General features: G+C 40.8%; 2 protein-coding genes across 2 annotated transcripts; both read right to left on the bottom strand.

Annotated features, from left to right (window-relative positions):
• Nucleotides 1-5,965: 5,965 nt before the first annotated feature.
• Nucleotides 5,966-13,667, bottom strand: tmem88bl (transmembrane protein 88b-like). Its single transcript, XM_080892137.1, has 3 exons — nt 13,617-13,667; nt 12,150-12,444; nt 5,966-6,380 (listed from the first exon to the last, which is right to left on the bottom strand). Exons 2-3 carry the CDS (start codon nt 12,441-12,443, stop codon nt 6,153-6,155), a joined length of 522 nt encoding a protein of 173 aa, XP_080748263.1. The 5' UTR covers nt 12,444; nt 13,617-13,667; the 3' UTR covers nt 5,966-6,152.
• Nucleotides 13,668-17,975: 4,308 nt separating this feature from the next.
• nbl1 (NBL1, DAN family BMP antagonist) lies at nt 17,976-24,055 on the bottom strand. Its single transcript, XM_080892128.1, has 4 exons — nt 23,644-24,055; nt 22,379-22,559; nt 19,829-19,940; nt 17,976-18,748 (listed from the first exon to the last, which is right to left on the bottom strand). The coding sequence occupies exons 2-4, from the start codon at nt 22,549-22,551 to the stop codon at nt 18,470-18,472; spliced, it is 564 nt and encodes a 187-aa protein (XP_080748254.1). The 5' UTR covers nt 22,552-22,559; nt 23,644-24,055; the 3' UTR covers nt 17,976-18,469.
• Between the last annotated feature and the right edge of the window lie 1,090 nt (nt 24,056-25,145).

The raw sequence follows: 25,145 nt of genomic DNA, 5'->3' as shown, positions 1-25,145 counted from the left end.
ACATTTTCACACAAACAAAATTGCCATTATCTCCTCTTAACACATGGAAATATTCACAGCCTCAGTTCAGCATTGCATATTAAAATAAATGTCCTTCAAAATTATTAAAACAAATCCTTCAAAATTTCCATTTGGAAAATAATCAATGATGAAAATCAGATATGAAGCATTGTCTAGAGGAGATATCAGGATTTCAAATATATAATAATAGCTTGATTATTATGTTTTGTTTTGTTTTATTATTAGCAGTAAACCAGAGCCCTTTCTGTCATGGCTTCTGGCTTTCAGAGCTCAATCTCCGCTCCACCCTCCCACAATTTCCTCCCTATCTTTTCTAATTGCCAAGCACTTAACAGCAGAAAATGGCAGAAAATTGTGCAACAGATTGACTTATGGTAGATGTCAATTTTCCCTGTAGCATGCTCCGCTGAGGAAGTGGAGCATGCGAAAGGGGAACACTAAAGCTCACATGATCCACCTAGTTAATCTAAATGGGAAAAAAGTTAACCATGACCATCTGGCAAATATGTGAAGGTGATAAACTTTAAAGACAACAAGATGGATCCATAGAACTGGGCATGTGTGGAGTCAGCACAGACCAAGTCTGAATGTTGCTTAAAGTTTCAGATTTTTAAAAGACAGTCATTTCCATGGTGAAATGAAATCCCTTCACAACAGCCAGCCATGTGAACAACACTCTCCAGGAGGTAGGCGCATCAATATCCAAGTGTACGACAAAGAGAAGACTGAAAAAAAAAAATCTAAAACAGCCAGCACAGTACTGGAAAAACGTTCAGAAAAAAGTACAGGAGAAGACGTAGAACATCTCGTGATCCAAAGCATATCACACCATCTGTAAAACATGGCGGAGGGAGTGTGATGGCTTGGACGTGCATGGCTGCCAGTGGAACTGAGACATTAGTGTTTATTGAAGATGTGACACAGGTCAGGAGCAGCGAATGAATTCTGAGGTGTTCAGAGACATACTGTCTGCTCAAATCCAGCTACAAGCAGTCAAATTGATATGGCGGTGTTTCATAATACAGATGGACAATGACCCAAAAACATACAGCCAAAACAACCCAGGAGTTTAAGCAAAGAAGTGGAATATTCTTGAATGGCTGAGTCAGTCACCTGATCTCTTGTTAAAGGATAAACTTCACAAAGAAATGGCCACAAACAGCAATTGCAGTAAAGGCCTGACAGAGCATTAAAAAGTAGAAAACCCTGCATTTGGTGAAGTCCATGAGTTCAAGACTTCAGGCTGTCATTACCAGCCATGGGTTTTCAACCAAGTGAACATTTTATTTTGAGCTATTTAATTTGTCCAAATACTGAAATGACGGGATTGTTAAAATGCTTTAGTTCCTCACATTTGTATGCAATCTTTTTGTTCATCCCACTGAATTAAAGCTGAAGGCCTGCACTTCAGAGTTATATTTATGGACTGGATGATTGCGGCTTGATTTACTGCCCACACTGGGCGACTACTCAGAACCTTTCACATGTTTTAGACCTTGAGCCGATTTTACTGAAACAGAGTTCTTTCCCAATTCTAATGACTAACTTTTTTTGTTTCTGTTTGTCATGAAAGCGTCACAAATCTCCGAAATTTTACTATAGCACACATTTACCCTCAGTGGTGATATGGTCCAGCTTTTACTTGTTTGAATAATAATTTTCATGTCCAATTTTAGTATAGTATGTTAATTTAGGAACACTTCACTCTTTTTTTATGACTATTATTGAATCATGGCTGTTTCTACAGATGTAATACTTCTTTTCTTTACTTCTTTAGTCTATATAATTGCATTTTTTGTGTGTGATTGATCATCCTTTGAGCTAGCATTAGGTAATACAATGTGCCACTGGAAAAAAAAAGGTGAATGTGGGCTGAAAATGAGCCCCTGCAGCATTTGGAGAAAACTACTGGGTCACCAACACATTACACCTTCAGGAGCTCTGCAGTAATATTAGTGCACATTGTCTTGCAAAGTTTACTTCTTAGTATTATCCTTTTTATTGTCATTAAACAGCAGATCTTCAATAAATTTAGAAGCTGCTCAGCCACGGAAACCCATTTGAGGCAACCCATAAAGCTCCCAGTGCACAATTTTCATGTTGATGTTAATGCCAGAGGAGGCTTAAAACGCACCACAGGGTTGTCAACTTCTATTCACTATTCATCTAAGTACTCGGAGAACATGGCCTGTCACTTTATGTGGTCTGCTATTATATGGCTAAGTTGCTGTGCTTCCTGAATGCCTCCACTTTGCAATAATGACACTTACTGATTGAGTAAAGAATATCTAGGAGGGAAGAGAGTTTGTGAACTGACTTGTTGCAATGGTGGCATCCCGTTACAGTGCCATACTTGAATTCAGTGAGCTTTTCAAAAGGACCCGTGCTTTTACAAATGTCTGCCTTTATTGTTTTTGGTGAAAATGTATTACTGAGTAAACCAGCAGTGAGACGACACTGCGATAAAACCATGCGGCATGGCTAAACACGTTTTAAGATTCCAGACTTAGCCCAGACTATTTTGTTTTGACTCATTCAAGCAAAATTACATCCTTTAGATACTGAAGATTGCTTTTGCAAATTGCAAGATAAACATTCATCCTACTGAAAGCAGACGCATGTCAGCACTTCAGGCCGCAGGATAGTTTTAATTTGTCAATATGAAGAGTGCTGAACTGCATTAATGGGCAGCATAAATCATGAGAACAGACTGGACGAAAACATAATCAGAGGCAACATTTTCCTTTAATTAGCTCATTTGCTCTGTTGATCTGCACAGATGTGACCAGCCAGCGTCCCAGTTTTATCGCAGACTTTATCATATTGTTTTCCTCAGAAATGAGTGTGATAGTGTCCTCTTAGTATCCAAGTGTGTGCTCTGCTTGTGAGCTTGAGAGAAAGTGAGAAGTAAATGTTACTACCCTATCTTCAAAGCTTTCCAACCTTCAAAAACGGGTCACAACACAAAAGAGACATGCCAACAAAGAGATGTCCTCTTTTTTTATTGATGGAAGGTCAGAACATGCTGTTCACTTTGAACAAAAAAATAAATAAACCTCAATTAGCTGCTGCAATTTTCCCAGTAATTTGCTTCAGATGTGGTATACAACCCTGTGACATTAAAAAAAACTATTTCAGCCTTTTTCCTACACGGTTCTCCAAAACACTGGTCTTAACTTCGATCCATTCTTTATCTGGCTGGATTAACAGAGCACATTCAGATTAATAAACACAAACAAAACACACAAATAAATAAGCTAAAAAATACATATAATTTAGCATGATACAAGTGGCAGAGGATGAATAATCAATGCCCATCATTAAATATGATTTATTTCTTCCTTCTGAAAGGCAAAGCCACAAGTCTGAACACTTAGCTATGGAGCAAGGACACAGATAAAAGGGTTTGCAGCGTGTCACTGGTGAATTTAAAGGACCGGAAAGCAAAGAGGCAACACAATGAACTCCTGATGTGATGATTCAAATCCCTCTTTAACAGTCTGATCCCACTGAAAGGCAATTACTTTGTCATGCTGTCGACTTTAGTTGTGTTCACGAAGAGGGGTGTTTTTTTATGGCACAATGTGATCTAAAAGAAGCATTAAAATGAAATATGTTTCATATCGCCCCCACATTCACAAGGTATGACTGCTGATGATGCTACATTGGGTAAAACTCCTTGGGAATAAACTTTACTGTCAATTTAAGTCTTTGTGAAAGTTTTTTATGCCACTGGGTGGGCGTTTATGATTCCATGTGAACATCATGAAGGAACTGCTTCATATTTTTGGCACAAAAACTCGCTTCGACTCAAGGATGATCCTCATAATCAAAGCTTTGATGTTCCTCGTGACACTTTAGGCCATAACTTACAAAAATGTCTAATAGGAAAAAATCCTATTAGATGTCGTCAAAATAATGACAACATCATATTCTGCAAAAACCGCAAGAGAGTAATTCTAGTTATAATGCATTTCACAAGATTCGCCTTGTTTTTAAGGGTCTCCTAAAAGCCCCATCGCAGGTGAGCGATTGAAGCACCTATAAATGAGAAGGCAGGAATGCCGTTGATTGACACATGACAACGATATGAGCTACAGAACTTTGGAAAAGTCTCAAGCCACCCATTGTTTCTTTTTATTTTGCTGAGAAAATTGCAAATGGGTGCAATAATTTATCGAAACATGTGCAAGCAAACATAGAAATGCAGTGTATGGAGCTTGTACAATTCTATTTGAACTGAACTTTCTTGTTTTCTTGTAATTTCTTTAAGTAGTCTTCAGGAAAAGTTCTGCAGGCTTCTTAAAGGCCATTCAATGCTCTTCTTTGGATGTTGGCTACCTTCTGTTCTCTGTGAAGATGATCCCACACTGCTTCAGTGTGTTTCATTGCGTGCTTTTCTAGCCAGGTTTGCTTTTACTGAATTAGAGGTGTGTTTGGGATCACTGAAAAATCTGATGCTTTTCTGATGGTTCCAACACCACTTGCTGAAATGCATCCCCAAACCATGACAGCGCCTCCACTGTTTTGCAGATGGCTGCAGACACTCACTGTTGTTCATCTCTCCTGACCTCCTCTCTATATACTGATGATTTGAATGAATTATCTTGAATGAACAGTAGATGGATCAACTGAAGGGATAGATGCATCACTCAGGTCCTGTGTCAGGTCTTTGCTGCAGTTTTCCTTTTTTCTAGATATGCCAAATCTTTAGCTAATAGCACTTTGGGTATTACCTTGTTGGTGCAAAAATGCCTTCAAACTTTGATATCTTTGGCATTTTTATAGCTTCAACTGAAAATGAGTGGGGAAAAAAACAAAAAAACAACAACAAAACTGATGTTCAAGAAAATGTTTTAAAAATTACTATCAAGTTTGGCTTTTTGGAAGCAAAACATAAAAAAATGAAGGGTGGGCCAAGACTTTTGCACAACACTGTACATTAGAGGGTAACCTAGGCAACCTGGAATGTCCGCTAGTGACCAACTGTCAGAGACAAAGCCGGGAGTGAAACGAACAAATTGTTCCCTGTGTGGACGGGGCTTTAATCGCATGCTTGGAAAAACTGTTTTTCTTATTTAGAGAGTTCTCAAGTGCAACCACAAATACAACCTTCTGAGAAGGTCTCACATTTAAACACATCCATGTAGTTCGCAAACAGGCAATACAAAATCACAACAATATGAGCTTTTGTACAAAATCATAGTTAAACTGGTGTTTGATGTGTCCTCAAAATAAACCAACAAGGAGCTGTTAAAGCTTGCGTGAATACCCTGCAGGTATCCTTCACTCTCCAAGAAGTTTGCATGTTTTTTTTTCTCGTCTGTTCTAATATGCATCTGGTTTACTTCAATAATGAGCCCGTAATGTGTTTTGCTTTAAGATTCTTGTAAGATGGCACTACATATCTAAGAAAACTGGTCTGTTTCTGTGTAAAAGCCACACAAACCCAACAAACCCTCATCTAGGGTCATTTTCAAAAAAACAAAACAAAAAAAAAACAATTCACAAAATTACCCAGAATGGGCCGCGAGTAGCCAAATGAATAAAAAGAAATATGTGACACAATAACACAGGTCTTGGTCTTGAAAGAACAGTTTGACATTTTAGAAGTTACACTTTTGTATTCTGTCTGAGAGATCAGTGAGAGGTGACTGCACTCTCAAAGAGGAGGCTGAAGGCAGATGGCTGTTTGATAAGCACAAATCCCAGCAACATCTAGCTGGAAAGGCTAATTTAATCTTCCTACTGTCACCTCTAAAGCTCTGGAATATCTTTTTAGGTGGTTTATATTAATGTATGTGTTTTGGGTTTCACCCTGAATCGAAGTTTTCAGTCTTTATCCCGTTCTAAGTTAATTATCTGGTCTTTGCAGCTTCAATATCACCACACAGACATGAGGGTGATATTGATTTTCTCACCAAAACTAACAGGAGAAAAGAGGACTCGAATATTTCTAAAATGTCAAACATTTTTACAACCATTGACAAAGTAAGTATTAGCTGTATGACTGTCTTATCGACTATAATGATGTTTCTATTTTTGCAAAACATCTGTAACCCTCAGGTTCGTCTTGCACAAATCAATCTTTCCGATCACTGTGACCCTCAGCACCACCTTCTCTGTTGTGATCAAACCCAGGCGTGGATGCTGCCCGCCCAGTCCAGCAGCCTCCCTCTGTACCAGGCGCGCTTGATTGGCTGAATGAAAAGCAGGAGTCGAAACTTTCGGAGCAGCCCGCAGAAGACTGCCGCCGCCACAATCACGAGCGGAGACATCATCACAAAGCCCAGGATGATGAGGGCAGAGCAGCTGTTGTCATCGAGATAATGGCAGATGGCAGAGGGTGCATCAAGGACCTGCAAGGACAAACACAGGAGGGAGAGTAGATGAGACAGAGGTGCTCCAAAACATGTGATGAGCACTTTGGCTTCAGCAGAAGCTCCATCTCATCTGTGAAAAAGCAAATAGGCAGGATTTGTATTCATTAAATATGAGGCGTGTTTGGATGTGTGCTGAGGGTGCAGTAGTGGGACTGTGTGGGCAGTGGGGCGTGACAGAGTTTCTCCCTGCCTCGCTCTTTCTCTCTGCAAGATAAGAGTGTGCTCAGTGCTGTCAGTAAACCTCAGAGCTGTCAGTCACCTGCAAGCGAGAGGAGGAGGAGGACAGCAGGTGGTCAGATAGTAAAAGTCAGAAGCTTGCAAAAAGCAGAGAGACAAAGCTAGCAGCAAAGTTAGCAGCTGAAACTCACACCTGTGTGAGGATGCAGTGACATTGTTACAAGAGCTTACAATTCAGACACATCTGATGACCACTTTTTACTAAATGGTTTTTCAATTTGAAAAGAAAGTAAATGTCACTGTTTTTCTTCTTAAAACATACAGCACTTCATGTGTTCCACATTTTTGTTGTGTTACAGCCTTTTTCAAAACGGATTTAATTCATTTTTCACCTCACATTTTGACACACAAACACAAAATGAAAAATTCTTGGAAATGTACTACAAAGAAAAAATAAAAATATAACACGTACATTTTTATAAATATTCACAGCCTTTTCACAGGTAAAGTCAGGTGATTGGACATGATTTGGAAAGACACACACCTGCCTATATAAGGTCCCATAGCTGACAGTGCGCGTCAGAGCACCAACCAAGGCATGAAGTTCAAGGAATGGTCTGTAGGCCTATAAACAAGATTGTATCAAGGCATGCGTGTGGGGAAGAGTACAGTGTGAGTACACGAAGTGGGAAACTAGTCAGGGTGGATGGAAAGATGAACATCCTTAATGATAACCTGCTTCAGAGAGCTCTGGACCTTGGATGGGGCAAAAATGTATCTTCCAACAGGACAACGATCCTAAGCACACGGCCAAGATAACAAAGGAGTGGCTCAGCCACAGCCTAGGTTTGAACTCAACTGAACTTTAGTCAAGAGATCTGAAATTCACACCCATCCAGCCTGATTGGAGCTTGAGAGGTTTTGCAAAGAAGCACAGGGCACCTCTGTGATGTGGTGGGGAGATTAACATCATGGTTATACAGCCAACAACTCTGCAGCAACTGTGTGATGCTATCATGTTGCAATGTAGCAAAATATCTGAGGAACATTTCCAGCACCTTGTTGAATTGATACCCCCAAGAAGCAATCATCAACGATTATTATTATTATTCAGGCAAAAGGGGGTCCAACCCAGTATTAGCAAGCTGAAATAAAGTGTCCAGTGAGTGTACATCACATACTTGTCTCACACAAATCTGTTAGAAAAATGCAAGCGGAGACACTTTCATGACTAAATCGCATGTTAAGGCATATTAAATGTAAAGAGTCACTCTCATTTTACTATTGTTTCTATTTCTTTTGCACAAGTGATTCTGATTCTAAGCTAAAAGTTGTTTTTTCTAAATGCACCGTAGCAACAGCGGTGTTTAATACACACCTGCAAGCGCACACACCCCTCCGCGAAGTGTAAAGTGATGCTTTCACTGAGTACATTTCCTTCCTTGTCGTGCTGACAGTGTGTCTGTGCACAGCTGGTGCTGGCACCAAATCAGACTGTCTTGTCTTCCCTCGCTTCGTGCTCTGCTGCCACAAAAGGAAGAAGTCTGACTGACATTGTCTGTAATTGCTTGGCCTGTTCTGACATTCACTCTGGCCTAATCGTGATTATATTCTCGTTCTGTGTCCCCTTGTTGCATGTTTTTAATTCATGTGCAGTGCCCTACATGGCTGTGCACAAATCACTCCTAACTGAGACAACCAGGGTCTTCAGCCGGGCTTTGATTTTATGACCTATCGGGTAAGCTAAGGACCGAACTGTAGCTCTCTCCTGCCTGACTTGGTACGATGCCCAGGTCCACTGCTCTTTACTGATTTAACTGCATTTCGTGTATCTCACACAAGAAGAGCCGCACCTGTCAGAAATGCTGACAAACTCCAACATTCAAACTCAAGTTACCGTGTTTGTTTTGCTGTGCAAACCCAGAGAATATGTCTGAACACCTCTGAGGGGAAGGTGTGAGGTACACATGTAGAAAATGCTGCCAAGAAGACTTGGCCTGAAGGCTGACTGTTTGCCTTCTCCAGATTCCAGAGCCAACCTTAATGACAGATAATCCTCCTATTGTTTACAAATGGCATGGGCTTACTTGCCTAAACTTCCAGAGAAGTTAAAGAAGACTCAGTGGCAGAGCAGATTCCTTCTCTCAAATGATTTGTGAACTGACTCTTAGACTTGTATGCAAATATTTGGGCAGCCCTGAGCAGATATCTTGTTGGTTGTTTAATGAAAAGAAGTACATACAACCCTGCAGCAACAGATTCAAACACTTATTTTAGCTTAATTGTTTTATTTAATTAAAAAGAAATAGGACAAAATAATAGACTGTGCCAAATATTACAGCCAGGTAACAGAGGCTCTCTGTGCAGGGATTTTCACCCACTCCTCTTGCAGATCACTTTTTATCTCACCGGAGATTTTCAATGATGGTCAGGTCCATGGAAGTCCAGGGCCACTCTCAACACTTTAGCTGATGTTTCATGAAGTCGTGCATTGTTCCATTTTGGATCATCATCCTTTCGGAGAAGTAACCCTCTTTACACTTAGGTTTTTCTTCCTTGATTGGCTGCAGGATGAATTTTGTGATATTTCTCTCAAAAAGGCTTGTTTGTGTTGGTGCAGCATAACCTCGAAGCAGAATATTTACTCGCCTGTTTGAACAAGATGCTCCAAAAGCTGCATCTCCTGTTTTTTTCTTCATAACCTAAAAACCTCAGTTTTAACTCTGAAATGACTCAGACTTGTTTGTGTTTCTTTAGGTGCTTTACAGGTTACAATTTTTCTTCTGCTGACTCTCCTATGCTAACCCTGCGTGCGCATCAACCCTCCCCAATGGAAAGGTGCACCACGAGGCCTGTGTCAGTCCCTCATGTTTATCTTTTCGTCCATCAGACGTCCATTTCTTGCTTTTCAAAGTGTTGGCATGACTTCTGTGCCTGCCTTCAAAGAAGTTTCTATGCTGCTTTGTAGTAGTCATTTCCAGCTCCTCTGTCAGTTTTACTTCAGAAGTGCTTGTCAGATGTTACTGCAGGGTTTGAAGAGTCGGAGTCTCTGATAACTCCTAGTAATTCTTCACCTGCCTTGCAAATGCCAGGAAGTAAATTAAAGCCCTGAGCACTAATAGAGCGCTAAGCCTTTACAAGTAAATGTGTGCCTGAAACATTTGTTTTGCAGGGTCTGTTTTTGTCTTCTTTTCACTTCATAAATACAAACAAAATATGTATTTTTAACCAAATACATTTGTACACTTAGATAAGTACTAGCCTCTTGTGCCTGCGTTATAAACGTGGAGGCACCAGACATACACTATATTGCCAAAAGTATTCACTCATCCATCCAAATCATTAAATTTAGGTGTTACAATCACTTTCATGGTCACATGTGTGTAAAATCAAGCGCCTAGGCATGCAGTCTGCTTCTACAAACATTTGTGAAAGAATGGGTCGGTCTCAGGAGCTCAGTGACTTCCAGCGTGGTGCTGTGATAAGACGCCGCCTGTGCAACAAGTCCAGCTGTAAAGTTTCCACACTACTAAATACTCCATAGTCAGCTGTTAGTGTTGCTATAACAAAGTGGAAGCGATTGGGAATGACAGCAACTCAGCCATGAAGTGGTAGGTCATGTAAAATCACAGCGGATGCTGAGGTGCATAGTGTGCCGAGACCTACAAACTTCATGTGGCCTTCAGATCAGCTCAAGAAAAGTGTGTAGAGAACTTCATTAAATGGGTTTCCATGGCCGAGCAGCTGCATCAGACGCAGTGGTTTAAAGCATACCTCCACTGGACTCTAGAGCAGTGGAGACGTGTCCTCTGGAGTGACAAATCACATTTCTTCATCTGTCAGTCTGAGTTTGTTGGTTCCAAGGGGAACAGTACTTGTCTGAGAGTATTGTGCCAAATGTAAAGTTTGGTGGAGGAAGGATTATGGTGTGGGGTTGTTTTTTAGGAGTTGGGGTCGGCCCCTTAGTTCCAGCAACAGGAACTGTTAAAGCTTCAGCAATCCAAGACATTTTGTACAATTTCATATCCAGTTCCTGTTCCAACATGACTGAGCACCAGTGCAGAAAGACATGGATGAGCGAGTTTAGTATGGAAGAACTTGACTAGCCTGCACAGAGTCCTGACCTCAGCCTGACAGAACACCTCTGTGAGCCAGGCCTTCTCTTCCAACAACTGTGTCCGACATCACAAATGTACTTCTGGAAGAAAAATCAAAAATTCCCATGAACACTCCTAAACCTGTGGAAGGCATACCGGGAAAAGTTTGATGCTATTAGAGTTGCAAAGGCACAACATCAAATTAAACCTTATGGATTAAGAATTGGATGTCATTCAAGTTCATACGCGTGTGAAGGCAGATGAGGGAATACGTTTGGCGATATGATGTAAGTAACAAACGCAACACTAATGTTGTCACTTAATAAACAGCAGCTTATCAATTCAGCTAATAGAAATGGAGCAACGTCACCATTTATCTGGAGCCATGACTTAATAAATCCACTGTAGATTAATTATCAGGTGTCTGTTTTGACTCAAAGGTCTCTCAAGGGAAATACCTCTTTAGTTGCTAAATTCTACTTGCTACAGAAAATATTGTAATTGCATCTCTGCACGTAAGCATGTTTCTTCAAAATTATAAACATCTTAAAATAATGGCTCTCCTTATTGTCTGTCATATATGTACCGTTAGTGCTGTGGACACTCAGATTAAACATGGCCAATAGAGACGTCAGCGTATGAACAACTGATCCCTGTGAAACAGAAGCTTGGGTTTTTTTTCTACTCTTGGCTCTGTGTGATGTCATCTAAGGCTACCAGTTCTGTGCAAACCTTTTGTTCATGAGGTAGACCGGTCAGAAGAAAGTCAGCTTAGAGGATGGAGAAATTGAGCTAAAACAGCTTGTTTTAGACAGAGGATAGACTGAGGGACTGCCCTAATGTCCTGTACCAGATAAACAAGGATTATGCAAGGTCTGATAGAGCCCGAGAATAGAAACATGGAGCTGGAAATGAGCATAACAAGTCCCCTTGAAAATGAATGAACTCTTCCAAACATACAGTTACAGAAAGCAGACTGTTTACTGTGCCTGCGTCTGTGTCCAGTAAATCAGGACAGTGTACAAGTTATACAGAAGCAGTTGTTCCAGTTCGTTTAGTGTGTGTGTGCATGTGCGTGTGTGTTTGCAGTGTGACAGATGGTTCCCTCAGTCTACTTGGCAAGATAGAGAGAGAGAGGAAACTCTTACAGTATAAAAGGACTGTTGGGGGACATAATCTGTGTTGAAGGGGTGTAAAAATAAAAAATTCAGTGCATAACTTGGCTATCTAAATTTCCATTATCTTGCATTGTTAAAGTGCTGCCCGATGGGGCCCATTGTGATTCCCAACACCACTAAACAGCATCCTGTGTCCAACGTTATAGTTTTAACCCTTTGGCCCTGTGTCTCTATCAACTTTTGCTAAGTATTCTCTGAAATTTCATCCGCAGGCATGACTAACTCAGATAAGACTTTGCAATCTAACATGTGGTGATAAATGGCACTCTCTGCTACAGATTTTTACAGCTTACCCTGGAGTGGCAGAGGAAACCAGCATACAGCAGCAGCCCTGCAGGCAGGAGCACCACAGAGAAGACCACAGCCAGGAGCAGAGCGCTGGCTAAGACCACGCACAGGTTCCAGAGGATGAGAGCCGCCCCGCAGGCCACGCAGCCACACCTTCCCCTACGGCTGCCCCAAGCGCTGCCCCCGCTGTGAGCCACAGGCGGGGGAAGCATCTTCACGCCCTCTCCGATCCAGAAATCTTCCTCTTTCTCCTCCTCGGCAGAACCGCCGTCGTCCAGGTCCACGTCCATACCGCACATCCTGTGAGACAGCGTCTGATCGAGTTAATGTTTTACTTTACGAGCTACGGAATGACGCTGTGCTGCAGGAGTCCTTTTTTAAAAAAAAAAAAATCTTGCACATCATTACTGTGGCTATTTAAACTGAGCCTATTTTACATTCATGGACAATATCTGCATGTTTTAACCAGTCCATTTCTTTTTATTTATCACCACTATTATGTTGACTCAAACAACCATACGTAGCTAAAGTATCCTCTCCAGGCTGAATGCTGTAATTATATATGCATGCCTGCTGAATTTTGAAACTTAAATTAAATAATTGAGGTGCAAACAGAGCTCTGTCCCTGAATTGCCTCCTTTTCCTTTTCCATTCAACCAGCCAATAGCCCATCAGACCATGGAAATGGGAACTTAAAGCCTATATTGACTTCACCTACACACACATACTGTATCCACACTTTTTCAGTATCTTCCCGTCACTCGTCTGGTCGATCTCTTCGATCACGTCTTTGTCACTAAAGCCAAAAAGAAATACATTTCTTTTTTTACTTGAATGACTAAATCCTTAAAGCTTAAACGACCTGCTGCTGAGCTAGAGGCACAAACCACATATGGACATCCATGTAGGTGGCAAATTAGAGGAAAATAAAAGACCCTTAAACAGAGTCTGTTTTGCTGTGGATGCAAATTGTTTTTGTCTACTTGTATCCCTCTGTACCAACGTTTAAATGATTACACACTCCTCCAGGAGGAAAATGCCCCTCATCCACAGGGCACCAGGGCTCACTGACTGGTTTGATGAGTAAGAAAATGATTTGACCCATGTGACCTTACAGTCACCGCATCTCAATACAAATGAACCGATATGGGTGACTCTGGACAGATTTGTAAGCCAGTGTTGGTAGAGGAAGCATGGACACCATATTATCCAAAACACATCTTTTGGTGTTTTGGTTAATATGGTGTCCATGCTTCCTCCACCAATCAATGCTAATGTGCACCGCAGCAGTTCTCATGACCCAACACCTTACCAAGACTTTCAGTTTTCCTTTAATTTGTCAGCCACTGGTATGTTCTGCTCCCTCTCAGTTTTATTGACTCCACTAAAATCATTTTTATTTTTTATTTTAGCTTCACACTGGTTTTTCTTCTAATCACACGCACTAAACAAGCAGAATTATTTTTTCTTACCTTGATGTAGCTGTAAACCGCGGTAATCCCTGTGTGTTTGAGAAAATTCTCTCCCAGCAATCGACTCTGAACTTTTAGTTTCCGAGCAAATATAACGGCAGGTGCCAGTTCAAGAGCAGAGCAGCGGCAGAGGAGCACCTGTGAGTCGGACTCAAGTGATGCTGCTGCGCTCTCGGGATCCTCTGTGCGCCCGCGGAAGCGAGCGACTCCGGAGCGCGCTCTCCAATGTTAAAGTGCGCGCTCACGCGGTTGCTTGACAGCTTGGACTATTTTTCCTAAGTGTTTGTATAGTAGGGGGGGGGGGGGGGGGGGGGGGGCCAGTGTGTCACAAGACCCCTTTATCAACGACAAAGTAAAGTGAACAGGGAGGGCCACAGAGGAGGAGGAGGATGGTGTCATGGTTACACGTCACCGCTGTTGCTACATTTTCTCTATAAAGTTTCACTTAAAAACGTGATCTACTATTTAAACATTAGTTGCTCATACTTAGTTGCCAGTTTGTGGAAAATCGTTCTCTTTTCATCTGCTTTGTGATTTACATTCGTCTCAGCGATGCACTGTTGATGCAGAAAATTTGATCCAAAACATTTAGTGATGTTTGATGTTTATAAGCTTTACTTACCAAAGGCTGAGCGATCATTTCTTTACATCTCGAAATACTCCTAACAGGCAAAGCGCAGATACTGAACAGTTTGAGTTTACCTTAAGATCAGAGGTGGGAAGTAACAGAGTACTACTTTGTTACTGTACTCAAGTAGAATTTTTAGATATATGTACTTTACTTGAGTTTTTATTTTTCAGGATAGAAACTATGAAAAGATTGCATATCTCACATACAAAGCCGTTACTTAAGCCATTAGTTACAAATGAGAAAACCTCCATAAATGGCGAACACATACACTGACGGGACACTTCATGAGGTACAATGTATTTAACAGCCTATTTACACAAATATCCAATCAGTCAATCACAATGCAACAACTCAGGGCATTTGGGCATGTAGACATGGTTAAGACGACCTGCTGAGGTCCAAGCTGACCGTCAAAATGACAAATAACAAAGATGAGATTTTCACCCACATAAAATCTCATGTTGATGCCAGAGGTCGGAAGAGAATGATGAGACTGTAATTCAAATAACAGCTTATTACAACCAAGGTGAGCAAAAGAGCAAGTCTGAATGCACAACATGTCAAACCTTCAAGCTGATGGGCTACAACAGCAGAAGACTGAGGTTACAATTCACACAGGCTCACCAAATTCTGTGATCATATGATGAGCCTCAATTTCTGCTGCAACACTCGGATTGTAGGGTCAGGATTTAGAGTTAATGGCATGAAAGCATGGATCCCTCCTGGCTTTTATCATTGTTCAGTCTGGTGGGGGTATAATGATGTTCGTGGGTATTTTTTGGCACACTTTGGGTCCCTTAGTACTAACACAGCCTACCTAAGTTTTGTTCCTGACCATGTTCACACTTTTATAACCACAGTGTACTCATCTTCCGGTCACTGCTTCCAGCAGGATAATGCACCATATCGCAAAACTCAGTAACATGTTGACCTGGTTTGGTCAACATGTTACTGAGTTCCCTGTACTCATGAATCTGTGCCATGAGGAACTAAATCAGCTCTGAAGACAAAAGAGAGGTCAGCACGGCACTAGCAAGCTATACCTAATAAATTGTCTGAGTATTTACAGAAATATATGTGTTTACTATATTTGCAAGCTTAAAACAGCATAATTAAAAGATATATTTAGACCACAGATACGTCAGTTTTCATGCTCACAGACCACTTTTTTTCTCTCTGTGATGCAGAAATGTGCTCCAGGGTGTGGTCAGTGTCAGAAGTCAGAGTTGTTTCTTTCAAACAAATCATCTACATCTTTAAATAAAGTCTTTGTGTTGTTTATGTTCTTCATTATTACATTTGTAAATGATAGCTAATATCTAATAAAGAGAGTGGACAGTGGTAGCACCATGTATTTTTATCAGTTTTTAAACAGTTGTACTACATCATTGGCTACTCACAGCCCAGACCTGTTTATCTTGGTGTCTGTCCAATCAAGTGACCTTTGCTGTAGTTTATAGAAGTGAATGTAAGCCAGTCTTGTCAGATAATCAGATAAAATCTCAGGAAAATCAGATTAGGGTGAGCTTAAATTCATAGAACTGAAAACAACCAGAGGACACGCCTACACATCCTCTACAGGCAAAAAAAAGAAGCTCCAGTCATCCAGTGCAGCTAAACAAGGTCAGAAAATGCATACAATAAAAGAACAGTTAAGAGCTTATTACATAAGAGAAGTGTTTGCCTTTGCTTTGTATATGAGCTTGAAAACAGAACACATTTAAAGCTGAATGGGGGGAAAGAAGGCTGTGATACGTCCACAAATATCCCTGCGAGTTTCTCCCTCTGCAGTCCTCAGAACATTGTCAGCTGTGTGGCTGCAGATAAGAAGATGATCGATTTGTTTTCCAGCACAGACAGACAGTCAACCTTTCGCTGCTCAAATTTAATTACACCGAACAAGCGAAAAAGATAGGAGGATATGAAACTGAGCTGAGAAAAGACATTGCCTGGACATAGAAATGGAGATGAAAGATTGATTGATGAAGCAGTGGAGAGACGCTGCAGATGGTGTGGAGGAAGATTTTGTAAGTAAAGTGCACGATAAATGTCGTCTCTCTGGATTCTACCTGTGACATCTGCTGACATCTGCTGGAGCACCTGTGAACTTTCTGAACAAAGCGCAGAACAGACCTGCATGTTTCTTGTGTATATATTAAACAACATCAGCATTTTCTTCAAACTAACTGCACCACATCACTGCATTTTAGCAAGTTACTCACAGACAGAATTTGTACTGAAAGACTTTGTGTCAGATACGTACTCTGCATTACCTGGCCAGAATGGGGATTGTGGTTTTTCTACCCCATTCCTTACTTTGCAGTCACAGAGAAAAGGATCATTTCGCTGATAGCAGTGATGAAATAGATAGTCAAAGCCTTTATTTAAGAAGCCGTGCAAGCACACTGTGTACTCTATTACATGTAAAATCCTGTATAAAATGTTACTGAAGAAAAACTATACAAGTGCAGAATGGTGCTCAGTGGTTAGTGCAGTGCTCTGACAGGAAATGGGTCCTGGGCTTGAATCTGTGTGGAGTTTGTATTTTCTTCTGTCATAATAAAATTGGGATATTTAATTAATGCTGCCTACTAATCTACACATATATACACATAGGACTAGTAATATATAGATAAATGTGTATATATTTGTACAACATGTATCTTTAATGGCTTAAAAAATACAAGTTGAGCACAAGTTTGTGCAATGTACCAATATCACTGGCACCAAAACAGCCCCAGAGCATGATGCTACCACCACCATGCTTGATAGCTGGTACAGTGTTATTACGTTTGAATGCCTCATCTTTATTCCTCCCATCATATCTATCTGTATAAATAGCTCAACTATAGTCTGACCATAAAGAGACCTTCCCAACTTTTGTAAAGCTACAAATCTAATTCTTAGATCTTCAGAAACCAGTGAGTTTAAATGAAGTCTGCCGATTCTTGTTAATGGCTATCAAATGTGTCCCAACTAAAAACCAAATATTAGTGGGGATGCATGTATACTTTTGACCCTGTGCGGATTATAGAAAATTAAAACTTGTGCCCCCAGTTCTTTTTTTTAAGTCACGAAGGATGTGTGCTGCACAATCGTTCCACCCTGGAGAAACAGCAGTTCAAAGAATGCCCAGAATTACCATGACATTAACGCCCATGATGAGTGTATATAAACGTCGGAGCACAACTATATTTAACAACTAATCTGAAGTTTTTGATCTGTTCTGAATACAAAATCGTATTTTTTTTTAGAAACTAAAATTCTGAAATAAATGTAGTGGATCAGAATTATAAAGTGGTATTGAATAAAGAACCCTCAAAAAATTATCTTTCATTGCCAAATAACTTCAATGAAAACTCCATAAACGTAAAACTGACATATCAGAATTTTTTTTAAAGATGACTGGAAAAACATGACCACATCCCTTAAATGCAGCACCATAAATAAAGTAGATAATTGAGTAAATGTGCAGGGAAAAGTTCCTCTGTGGCACTGAGATCAGATTTAGGCCAACAAGCAGGAGGGTCTCATCCTGCAGCTCTTCTTTGCTCCAGTAAGTGGCACCAGCATCGATTAAAAGTCTGACATGGCTACATTTTTGTTGGTCACAATAAAACAAGACCATGTGGCCATGGCCAAGAGTCACACAACAACCACATAATAGAGTCCCAGCTTCATCTTTGTAGTCCCTGACAGGAAGCTGAAAGTGGGTCTTTGAGCCAACACAAACAAAGCGCTTTCAGTTTTATTTCTTGTGACATTGAAAAAATAAAAAACAAAAGTGACAGAGCAGCAGGAAAGCTTTCAGATAAACACGACAACTAAAGAGAGTTATCTCAACTGACTTTAATGCATTTGAAGCAGATTAAAAGACTGCAGCTTATTAACAGACTATAGTCATGTTTGGATGCACAAACACACACATGAATGTGCTAATCAACAAACAAAAGAGTGCACAGGCTTTTGTGTTTGGACGAGTTCATACACACCGTCTGATAACATGACTCTGTGAGTGTGTGTGTGTGTGTGTGTGTGTGTGTGTGTGTGTGTGTGTGTGTGTGTGTGTGTGTGTGTGCCTTTAGAGAAACGCTTTAACACAAAGTGAAGTCATATCTTCAAAGTGCCTTTAAAATACTACAGCTTGGTACAGAGGATGCAGTGTCGGGGGAGAGTGGGGAGGGCGGTAAAGTCCCCTGGAGTGAGCGACAAGATTACAGACCTACCCCCCGTCTGATGTGTGTGGTAGTGAGTGATGGTCTGTGTGTAGTTGAGCATGCTTGTAGGAGTGCGTGTCTGTGTGGGGCAGGGGGTCAGACTGAACCCCGCTGTCTGATAAAGACGGGACAGGATCCAGGCTGTTGTCTGCTGGATACAGCTGCATCACCGCCCCCTCCTGGACACCTTCCTTACTGCACGACTGACAGCTGCAGCGGAAGATCCTCTCCACCAGCTTATCCACCCGGGGAGAGTCTTCGCTGCCCGGACAATCCAGCGTCACCTGTGCCAACACAAAGTTGCACACATGCATGCGTAAAGAGTGAGTTGAGAATTGAAAGTAACTCAGCAGAAAGATGAAATATTTATTGTTTCCTTGCATTGATTTGTATAGTATTTAAGTTAAGCTGTTATTTTGAATAATCTCAAGGTGTGATAATATATTTTATGTTTAAACAAGAGTATTTTCTTATAGTTTTCCCTCCATCACCTCCTATTTAACATGCTTATTATAAGATGGACTCCTGTGAATGCGTTAATGTGTCTTTGGTCCCACTAACCAGACTCTTGGTTCATAGTTTTGTTTTTGTTTTGCTGGATCTGTGTTTTCATACAAAGTTTATGACACTCGATGGAATAAAGAAATACTGGGAAAAGCCGGAAAATCAAATAAACAGAAAAATACACAACCCCCCTCCGTAAACCCAAGAGTTACACAAGCTCAGCCAGTTCTCCAGACCTCACGCAACTTCCCCCTCACTGTTTCTATTATCCAATGAAAATGATCATTCAGCAATTTTATCAAGAGCCAAAGCAGCGGGGAGCAGTATCCACTTTCATGAGAGCTGACTTTGTTTTGCCTCAAACTGAATTCTGTTTAAAGTCCTGAAACAACAATCACAACCGCAGGCGCAGACGTCCATTTTCAGATAATTAACTGTAAGGTGTGAGCGTGAAGGCACTTTTTCCCCCGTCTTGTCTTGTGAAACAAAAAAACGTGCAGAAATTAATTAAACTATCTGGTAACGACTGTCTGCTCCAAGGTACAATATCTTTCCACTGAAACATGAGGTGACCTCACCTGCGGTCCCATCCACCGAGCCTACCTGGCAGCCTTCCAAACTACATACATCTCACCACAAAGCCTTTGTTTTTCTAAGAGTGGATTCCTTCTGGTTACAAGGGACAAAGAACCTTAAAATAATCTAAAACACAGGCTAAAGGTTCACGTCAGACAAAAGTAACTATGATCTATTCTGATCTCCTTTTCGAGATCTTCTGCTTTTTTGCTTTGCTGGTGAGGACAGCGTGCTTTCACTGTTGGTGTGGGGTTGCTAACTGACTAATGTCCAATAACTCTTACCACTTCCCACTGTGTCTGGGCAGGCATGCAGGAGTCACAGTGGACCAGAGACTCGGTTGACTGTGGAAATGTGTTGGGGACACTGTAACTGAAACACTGACCCAGACAAGCTCTGCAAGAAAGAGGAGAGGGTTTATTATTTCTCATTCAACTACACAGATGCAGCGTTCATGCCGAGCAAGAGTAAGAAGTAATAATTTCACCAAAAAAAGAGCCTGAAATGTGAACTGATTTACCAAGTCTGAGGATGCCTGGTAGCCTTGAGGCAAATCACAGAGACGTGTAATGCGTAAATGGGAATTACCAGCCAAGTTGTGATTTCAAGTGAAAGCCAGGATAAAGGTGATGGGAAAACGTGTTTTTCTACAATACTGTTCAAACAAATACAGGAAGGAATGCATATCAAGTTTTACTGAGAGAGCTTTATAGGAATAACAATGTATCTTTGACCAGCTTTCTCAGTCATGCAGCCTGAAGGTATAAAGAACAGTTAGCTGTCGCCTGGCCTCAGAAAATCTTTTGTACAGAAAAGTACAGTAAATAGTTCACAATAAAAACACTGTGTACTCCTGTTTGTCTGACAATTGCTTCAGGAACTTTTGGGATTTTTTGGGATTTTTATATATATATATATATATATATATATATATATATATATATATATATATATATATATATATATATATATATATATATATATATATATATATATATATATATATATATATATAATATTATTTAATGACTTCACCTGAAATCTGTCAAAAACATCTTTCTTTTTTAAAACCTGCCCTATCCAGCTGTTTTAGATAACACATTTATGGTCTGGATCCTTTGTTGTGCCAAACACATTTACTTTGCCACGAGGGATGCTGTTTTGTTGTTGTTGTTGTTTTTATGCTTGTTTTATTATTCACACTGTTGTTTTCTCTATGGTTATATAAACCCCTGCCGGTGCTGACAGGGGGTGAGGGCGAGGTTAGCAACAGAGTTTACAGATTACAAGTAAATAACTGTAGTTTGACATCTTAATCTTAATTTTAAAAAGTTTATGTATAACAACTATAATTATATTTCAGCATTAAAAATTTCATTTTTATTAACATGCCTCTGCATGCTGGTGAATAAACATTACAGAAACATAAAAAAAATCGCTTTTGAGTGATTAACAATACTGTTAATTTTGGGCTGTGGCATAAACACTGTGTGGTGGTCAGTTACATTTGTTAGATTTATGTTTTAGGCAAGAACCAAAGGTCCTGCGTCACAGTTATTGCAATTTTGTTGTTTCTTTATTTAGTTAGTTTTTATTTCCAGGGCTGGTACTATTTATCAATGAGACAGCATTATAGACTGAGATTAGCCATTTGCGCATCTATCGATATTTGCGTTTATAAAAATACAGAATGTCGGCATTGCTTGTCTACCAGAGGGCACTCTGCAACTTCCCTGTTGGCAACATGTTTGAAATGCCACAAACAACAATCAGCTGATCAGAGCAGAATCGGGAAGAGCAAATAACTACATGTGACAAATGTTAGGCATATCCGTGTGTCTGGAAGGAGAAAAATATCGGCTGATATTCTGGATATCGGTATCGGTCAGGCTCTATTTATTTCTATATGTTTAAAGTTTTTGCTTGTTTAGTTTCAGTTAGTTTCCAGACTGTGTGTTTAGTTTAGTTTAGTTTAGTTTAGTTTTACTAAACTTGAGCTACTTTCAGAGGTGGGTTTCGTATTTTTAAATGTGAAACTATGGACGCTGTTTGTCAGGGGCAACATTTACACGTTCAGCACACAAACACAACTCTTTGTGAAGATGACTCAGAGTGTACACACGTCCTGAGTTATCTCTGGTTCCATTTTATTTAGTTTTGCAACTACACAAAATAACTGTAGTAAGAGGATGTTTTGGCTGCTCCCTTATTTCCCAGGGGTCGCCGCAGCGGATTGATCCACGCTGGATTTGACACAGATGTGACGTCATTTATGTGGGCGCAAGCTTTTAACCCCATGACTCTGGGTCTGTCCTCCCGACCTCAGATCAGGGATCTTTTGCATAGATAAACGTGTTTTCTACTATCACGCTAGCTGTTTTGCTCTTTGTAGTTTGCTTTTTAAAAAAAAGTCAATTACCTAAAGGTTTTGCACACATAATTTTGGTTTTAGTTCCGTTAAAAAAATATGAACAACTCCAGGCTTGTGCATGACTACCTCTTCCAAAGAACATCTTGTCATTAGCTTCCTCTCTGAATGCAGCCGTCTAGTCATGCACACAGATTTAATAAATATGGACTGAGACAAACTTTTTATTTGGCTTTTAGCAGACGCGCACTCTGCTGGAGCTCGTTTGAGCACCACAGTCTTTTTAAAGAAACTTTTTGGCTAAGAACAAAGACATATTTAGTGATTGCCGATTAAATAATGTGCCCTACAAACTGAATGAGGCATGACTCTTGATAGCGTAACCTAATGATATCAAGGCATTTCTCCTTTATTTGTTTTCAGCTGCACTGAGAGATAATCGGACAGAGAGGGCCTTCATCCTGACCTGTTTTGAATAGAGCGAGGCTGACATCCCGTGTGCCCGACTATCTGTGTGATGTTCTTGGCTTCGCACCAGGCGCTCTTGTCAGGGAACAGCGCCAGGCGGTTGATGTGTGCAGGCGGTGCCGCTGAATACAGTGCAAACAGTGCGCAGCAAATCTGAATCCTCTCCCACATGACTGCACCTAAAGGAGCAGAAAACCACAACACGCCGCCGCTCTGTTAACTCTGTGAAAGGCAAAGTCTCGTCACGCCATCTGTTGCCTGCAGGTCACATAGCGCCAGTTTTCAGTCGGTGTGAAATCTGAACTTTGCATGTCCCTGCTCATGTGGATTGACAACTTCCTGGTGCCTATAGCATCTTACAACCCACACGTCCTTGTGCATCAGTCAGATTGCTTCTTCTTACCGGGTTTGGTGCATTTGATTGGATAAAAACTTGTTGAACGTGTGCAGTGAGGACGTTAAAATGGGTTTATAGTGTCAGAGAATAGAGGGGATACAATGGGAGTGGGAGGCAAAGCTCTCCTCTGTTTCGCTCTCTTCTTTAAAAATGCCTCAGCCATTAACGTCATTTACAAGCTACAAAATCGTTTTCTCCTGGTGCATATTAAAAGTGTCTGGATGTGGTCACCCACATCCACTGTTTTACAGGCTTTTTAGCACTTCAATATGTCTGCGACTCTAAAGGATCAATTCTGGAGACAGAGAGCCTACAAGAGGCTGCTGTGGTGGGCTGTGAGACCGACGAAATGTTTTTAATAAAATAAATATATATGTTTATAATGTCCTGCTTTGACGGACTCCAGACTCTGGGTTTTAGCTTAAAAAAGAAGAGAGCGAGGTTTCAGCCGAAAGTCTGGAAAGCGTTACAATAATATATCAGTGTTTCATATACAATTATAAGGGAAGACATGTGATACAGCTAAAATCTGTTTTCCCAAATAGTTGAGACCATTAAATCTGAATTTGAATTAACTTAGCATTCATGCGTTACATTTAAATTTAGCCTCCCAAAATTTTAAACATCCTTTAAAATAAACCAAAACATACAAAATGATCACACATCAGCCTCTGTATCTGTACAGTTATGTAAATGGGTTTTTTCGTGGTTATTTTTTACTCACAGAGTTAATTCAGCTCATTTAAGAAGGTGAGACGACCTCAAAGCGTCACTTGGATGTATAGCGGTTATATCATGGGGTTACTTTCTAAAGTAATCAAGTACCTTCTCTTCAACAGCGCCGGGAGGTCAGTTGAGGCACTTACCACTGCTCACGAAAGCCGGGGAATTGAGCGCTTCGCCACGGTCCCGCTGAGCCGAGCCCCCCTCACCTAAACCCGGGTTGTCGGATATCACCGTGGGCTGGTAACTAAACAGTATGATCACGTGGTGAAAATCCCTGCCCAGATTGTCATAAAACTGTCACATCATCCGGTAAGACAAGCAACCGTCCGATCAACCGAGAGGAAGAAGAAGAAGATGGATGGGGAGCTGGGGCAGGGTATGAGCGCTATCTCATCTCCGAGTCCATCAGCTCAGACCGTCCCTCCCCTTTGTTCTCCTCCCGTCCCGGGTTGAATTCCCGTGTAACTGCGCAGAAAAACACTCTCCAACTTGTTGTCTTTTGTTGTAAAACTCTCAGGCTGGGTTTAGGCGCGGCTGAGCCCTCAGACAGGGGTCCTGCTGTGCCGTTTCTGGACGAGAGAAAGCAGGGAGGGAGGGGAAGTGCTGGAACGCTTTCAAATGTTTCCCTAAGCAGGAGTGATCGTGTTAACTAGACACACATGCAATTATGTGAATATTACACATACAGGGCATATTTCAAGTCACGCACACACATCTGGCATTGCTTTGATAACATATGTTTGGAAAATTGAAACATTAACAACACAATGTCTGATGAAATATAACTGGTAAACAGATGTGAAGCCCCTGCTGTGTTCGCCTTTATTCCCCCTAAACCACTAAAAAAAAACTTCGGGATGATGAAATGACAATAGCTGGTTACTAACCAGAAGCTCAGAGGGTTTGATTTATTTCAGGCTCCACTTTGGAGTGAAACCACTGACAGACTCATGAGCAGTTGCTGAAATGCATTATGCTCTCCGGTTCTCCTGACTTGTGATTGGACTCCGTTCAAAACTAATTTAAAACGGAAACATAAGGGGACAAGCTTGGAGTTCGGCCTTTGGTGTAGTCCATACCCAAAGTGAGATACTGATAGATGTCAGTGTCTTCTCTTGGTCTAAACCACTGACAGGAACCAAAATATATACATTCAGTGGGGAATCCGTTGTGAAAATATACAACATGCACACACACAGTGTTGAAATACAATCACTGGACACTTTATTAGATTTACCCTTTTGCCACAGAAATGCCTTAATTCTTTCTGGCATAAACGGAACAAAGTGCCAGAAAAAATCCTCAGAGATTTTGGTCCATATTAACAGCATCACACAGTTGCTGCACATCCATCATATGAATCTCTCAATACAAACACTCCCAAAGGTGCAAGGTGTTTGAGGTGTGATGGTGACAGTATGTTATCCTGCTGAAATTAAGCAGCCACTAGAAGATGGATACTTTGTGGTCATAAAGGGTTGGATGTGGTCAGAAACTATACTCAGGTAGGCTGTGGTGTTTAAAGGATGTTCAGTTTGGTGCTGAGGCAGCCCAAAGTGTGCCGGGAAAATCTCCTCCACATGCTTACACCACTATACCACCAACCCGAACCACTGATACAAGCAAGTTTGAATCCATGCAT

The sequence above is a fragment of the Rhamphochromis sp. 'chilingali' genome (assembly GCF_963969265.1).
Source record: "Rhamphochromis sp. 'chilingali' genome assembly, chromosome: 9".
NCBI classification, from domain to species: domain Eukaryota; kingdom Metazoa; phylum Chordata; class Actinopteri; order Cichliformes; family Cichlidae; genus Rhamphochromis; species Rhamphochromis sp. 'chilingali'.
The sequence above is the reverse complement of the archived record's forward strand: the minus strand, read 5'-3'. Positions and strand labels throughout refer to the sequence as shown.

Excerpts from the sequence above, each read along its gene's own strand:
- nbl1 (XM_080892128.1), bottom strand. The coding sequence starts at position 22,551 with ATGTGGGAGAGGATTCAGATTTGCTGCGCACTGTTTGCACTGTATTCA. Across the intron at positions 19,941-22,378 it reads CCTCGCTCTATTCAAAACAG|AGCTTGTCTGGGTCAGTGTT; the intron begins GTCAGGATGAAG and ends TCTTTCTTGCAG. Across the intron at positions 18,749-19,828 it reads CCCAGACACAGTGGGAAGTG|GTGACGCTGGATTGTCCGGG; the intron begins GTAAGAGTTATT and ends GTGTTGGCACAG.
- tmem88bl (XM_080892137.1), bottom strand. The coding sequence starts at position 12,443 with ATGTGCGGTATGGACGTGGACCTGGACGACGGCGGTTCTGCCGAGGAG. Across the intron at positions 6,381-12,149 it reads GTTTCCTCTGCCACTCCAGG|GTCCTTGATGCACCCTCTGC; the intron begins GTAAGCTGTAAA and ends TTGTCCTTGCAG.